Source organism: Triticum urartu, chromosome 1A (genome assembly GCF_056163025.1).
Source record: "Triticum urartu cultivar PI428250 chromosome 1A, HENAU_Tu73, whole genome shotgun sequence".
Lineage (NCBI taxonomy): Eukaryota > Viridiplantae > Streptophyta > Magnoliopsida > Poales > Poaceae > Triticum > Triticum urartu.
Window position 1 is genome coordinate 43,791,529 of NC_141873.1, and position 4,993 is coordinate 43,796,521.

At 47.4% G+C, this 4,993-nt stretch overlaps 1 protein-coding gene across 1 annotated transcript; it reads right to left on the reverse strand.

Annotated features, from left to right (window-relative positions):
- Positions 1-862: 862 nt before the first annotated feature.
- Positions 863-4,697, reverse strand: LOC125545065 (GDSL esterase/lipase LIP-4-like). Its single transcript, XM_048708928.2, has 5 exons — positions 4,325-4,697; positions 2,001-2,186; positions 1,742-1,899; positions 1,382-1,652; positions 863-1,306 (listed from the first exon to the last, which is right to left on the reverse strand). Exons 1-5 carry the CDS (start codon positions 4,629-4,631, stop codon positions 1,071-1,073), a joined length of 1,158 nt encoding a protein of 385 aa, XP_048564885.1. The 5' UTR covers positions 4,632-4,697; the 3' UTR covers positions 863-1,070.
- Between the last annotated feature and the right edge of the window lie 296 nt (positions 4,698-4,993).

Sequence of the window (4,993 nt, forward strand, 5' to 3'; positions counted from 1 at the left end):
ATCGGTGATTTGGATCACGGCGAGTACGACTCCATTATCCCCGTTCTTTTGAACGCTTCCGCTCGCGATCTACAAGGGTATGTAGATGCACTCTCCTCTCGTTGTTAGTTGACTCCATAGATTGATTTTGGTGAAACGTAGAAAAAAAATTTATTTTCTGCAACGTTTCCCAACAGAAGCCAAAAAGGCCGTTCAATTGAATCATGAACTAGTAGATGTGCTGATGGAAAAAGTAAATGAACAACGTGGACTGCTGGAGAAGGTGAATCATCTCGAGGCTCAGCTACTAATGGCCAAAAAAGCTAGCGAGGAAGCGAAGGCCGAGACCCCCTGTCAATTGGAGGATAAACCATTAGACAGACACTCGGCTGTGGCGGCTGGAATAGAAACCGAAATTGGGAATGTGGGTGGATGGGGGTGTCATTGGCGCTCGTTGGGGTGGTCACTATCATCATCGCTGCGTCAATCTTCAAATGTCGGTTCGAGTTCTCGTAAGATGTCTCACAGCAAGGTCGGCGGAAGGTCCAGATCAACGGTACAGAGATGGGTGCGGTCTATTTGCTGCTACTCGGCGCGGTGACCCTTTGCCTTTCCATGGGTCGAAAGGGACTGAAGATGTTTGTGCAGTGGTGGATGTAGAGCCTCACCCCTGATCTGTTTGCTTAATAGTTGTAGTTGTTTCTTGCACTGCGTCAAGTCATACTTATTTATTATGGAGTAGGTATGGATTTAACCTATATATATATATATATATATATATATATATATATATATATATATATATATATATATATATATATATATGCCTAGATGGATCAATATGTGTTAAAAATGAAGTCTTTGTCGAGTCCACCGTCCATGCTGACAGCTAAAACCGTTTCTATTTAATTGTGAACAAGAACACAAGAAACCTGTTAAAACCATTTCTATTCCTTGTGAAAAGGAATTTTTAAGAAGGAAAAACTAAAAATCTAGCATGTCCTTGAACTAAGACCTTGAAGAACTAAACATTGCAAGTATATAATGTATACTACATCAATTGCGCTTTTTGCTACCTTCTCTTGGTTGATCTATCGGGCTTTGCAGAATTGATCAAACTTGAGCTTTGGTCTGGAATATGCGGAGCTCAGTATGGCTGCAGCCACGACGGCGTTGGCGGCCTCGGTGAGGTGCACGCCGTCCCAGCTGATGAACTTTGAGCCGTCAGCGCAGACCGTTGAATTCGAAGACTGGCAGCTCCTGCTCAAATCATAGTTGTACGGTGGCCCTCCGTACCCGCAACACGTCATCAATGGGCTGTCAAAACCTGGAGAAATGCAATTGATTTAGTAATATCACAGAAATCACGCGAATCATTAGAGACATTTGATCATGAGCTCACCGTATTTGGTGTGGTTGGCCACAAGGTCATACTTGATGACAAAAAGATCGGTGTACACAACGGTCGCGTTTTTCAGCTCCACATTCAGCTGATCGCAGAGGCTGCCTAGAGCTGTGTTGAACGCGACCGCGGCTCTGTTGTATGTGCTGAGGCAGCCATTCTGATCAAGGTCACTGTCGTTTTTACGTGGGATAGAGAGCTTCTGAGGCAGGCAACCAAGAGCCCCTGTTCCATGTATCCAGAAGTTCCGACTCCCATTGCCATACAGAAGCTGCAGTTTTTGAAGAAAGCAGAGTTGTGGTTGTCCGTCATGGCAGCATATAGTAATTTACTCACAAGAGGCAAAAAAGAAAACTTCACCTGAACAGCATACTTAATCTCCGCAAGTATTGGAGGGAGCTTTGCGACTACTTGGTCGTAAGGCAAGTTGGACAGAAGAGCGTTAATATCATTCTGTCCTATGTCTATGATATATAGAGCATTTAGGAACGCTTCTGCATCGATTGGAGCTTCCTGACCTGTGTATAGCAACAAGTTTGCTCATTTACTATCAACTGTACGTATAGCTCCGCGCGTCTTACTTCATTTGGATTTGAGAGAAAATACACGGCAAACAAACCTTGATTGATGAGTTCCAAGGATCTGGCTTTAAAGAAGAAGAATTCCTGCACCTGTCCATGCAATACAAAAAGGGCGTCCCGTGGTAGTGTTGTTGAACCGCTAATAGCGAAATTCACTCCGTTACTGTAATTAGAACCAATCGCCTTCAGATAAGGGCTCAGATAGCTTATGTTTAAGCTTTCACCTGGATATGTTTTGGTCATTCATGGACCCACTATTAGTAAGGCTAATAACCATGAGTTGGTGCTTCTCATGAACATGTACGCGAGTCAGATTAGATGCGCAAAACACACCAGCAGCAAAGTATTAACTCCGATAAAAGTTGTTGTCTTATTAGACATTAACTTGTATAATATTCAAGATGAAACTTTGAACATCAATTTATGTACAGACATACATAAAAATAATTATACATTATAAGAATATGTTTCATGATGACTCTAGTAATACCAATTTGATGTTTTTATACTAGTGTTTATCAGAAAGATAACACATTTGAGCCCCAAGTGAAAAAAAAATACTAATACTTAGGAGAGCAAAATTTTAAGCAGTATACTCTTCTTCAGATAGGGCCCCAAACACAGGTTTCTTCTTAAATTTTAAAAGCACACATAAGCTAAAAAAAATACACACAGGGGCTACTTTTTTTATTTGAAACCTGGGAACCTTATGACTCAATCCATTAATTAAGAAGAACATAGTTGCCCGGTTAATTAGCAAAAAAAAACAGGGTGAAAAACGTCACGACCTGTTGATCAGTCACCCACAAGATACGACACACACACCACCGCTAGAGAACCTTGTCGAGGAAGCACATTTTGTCATCCTCACCACTTCTCCCCAAGCAAGCGACTATGACTTCATTGCAGGCGCCCTCTGACCAAGCCCACGCCGCCGAGGCCGCAAGAAGCCACACTAAGATCCATGCCAAGCAACCAGCTACCCGTGTTGGTGACAGCGCAGCTCCGACTCTGAGGTCAAGCTACGAACGACAACTATGCAAGGCCAGCGTCGTGAAAGACTACCGAACAGACCACCTACCGCTCATCATCATCATCATCATCGCCCGGGCTCTTCCACCGCAGCTCCGACTTCGCCACAACAAACACCTGAGGCAATGCCACAGACACGCCGTAGAGTCCAGAATAAAGACACTACCGCAACCCCGACATCATGTAGAATTAATTTTTTTTATAATAAATTCTACATGAGGATAATTGCGTACTTCTTTGTTCCTCAACTTAGTCGTATAGTCCAGAACAAAGGCAATTAGAAGAGTGGCGTTCTTATAACTAGCCAAAAATAATGGTAGAAGATCAGTTAGCTTCAGGACTAGAGTAGCTGGACATGTGCAAAGTTCCCTATTTTAGGAAAGAAAAAAAGTAGGCCCTTGGTAACAGATTCACGTCCTCAGCCGCTGGATTTCAGATAACAGCACAGATCCATCACATGATTGTCGGCACATAAAGGTTGTGACATACTGTATCTGAAGTTGTGGACAATAACATTATCTCCACCAATAATGAAGAACTGAAGTAGACGTCACTGAATGCATGAGTGCTCTAGCATTGAATGCTGACATGAAAAGTCCGAAACAGAGTTTGGACGCTGGGGCGCACCGACGCACGCCATTAACTGAAGGCGGAGACAGCGAGAGGCAGAGGGGCCAGCGAGTCTCCCGTGTCAAAGACTGAAGAGAACAGCTGGGCCTTGAATTGATCATGGATATCCTCCGGTTCGAAAGGACAGTGGCTTGAATGAATAGATTCTCGAGAGGGAGGGACCAACTAATGCAGCGTATGATATGCCTGTATGAATATGATACGATGGACAACAAAACTGTTGGTTAGCTACTGTAAGCAGTACTCCGGTGGATAAGTTATTTCAGGCTGAGCCGTGCCATGCCTGCCTACCATCATGTGCGTAAGACGGAATAAATATTTTGCTACTGTACATTGAAGAACGAACGACATTTCACTGAAAATACGACCAAGTGCACCGTTCTATACGGAATCTGACTTGAAAAAATTGCAGTATACTACTGGACATTTCACTCAAGCTCTGGCTTCACGCTAATGGGATTCAGTCAGCCGACGACCAGTCCGTCAGTGTCAGTGTCAGTGTCGGCGAGCGCTGTGTTTCCACTTGAGAAGTTTACCGCGGTGCTTTTTTATATTTACCGTACGCCGCGCACAAATCTACCCGTTGCACAGTGTCGCCAAACACGGGTTCGTTCGGGGAGAGAAGCGACAGAAAAAGCAGAATCTTGGAGATAGAATAATGCTCTGGTTTGGGTCGGGGGGATCGGGAATGGACGCTCACAGAGGAAGTCGATGACGAGCCGGCCGTCGCAGAAGCGGCCTGTGGGGTGGTGGAAGAAGGCGCGGCCCTCCGGCGGCGCGATGTGCCACCCCTTGGCCGCCGCCATGCCGCCCGTGTCGGAGTTGGAGTCGCCGAAGTTGAACACCACCGGCCGCGCGCCGGGGCTGCAGCTGAACCCGGCCCGCGCCGGCGACGGCCAGAGCGCCAGTGCCACCGCCAGCGCCAGCGCGAGGATTCGCCGTGGCGCGCTGTCGCCTGCCGCTGCTGCCGACATTGACGACCTTGGACCTCTGTCTGTCTGTAGCATGTGGAGTGCCCTGTCGTGTCCCTCTCGCTTTTCTCTCTATCTCTCGCGAGCCCCGAGTAGCGGATTCTGTGAGGTCATGCGCCGTATATGCTCATTGTGGTGGGGCTGCGACGAATGCGACGACCATGCTGGGACTTGGGCCGGGTCGGGCCGGGCCAGCGGGGCACGAGCACGTCGTGCCTTGGGCCGCGCCGGGCTCGGGCCAGACGGATGTCTGTCTGTCGTGGTCGGGTGGTTCCGCTTGAGCATGGCAGGCGCTGGACCTGGTGCGCCGCGTCGATGGGGCGTGCTCGGCCTCCATGGTCAGGTCGCAGCGCCGGCCGGCGAGGAGCCATCCAGCTCCCATCGTGACGCCGCCGGTG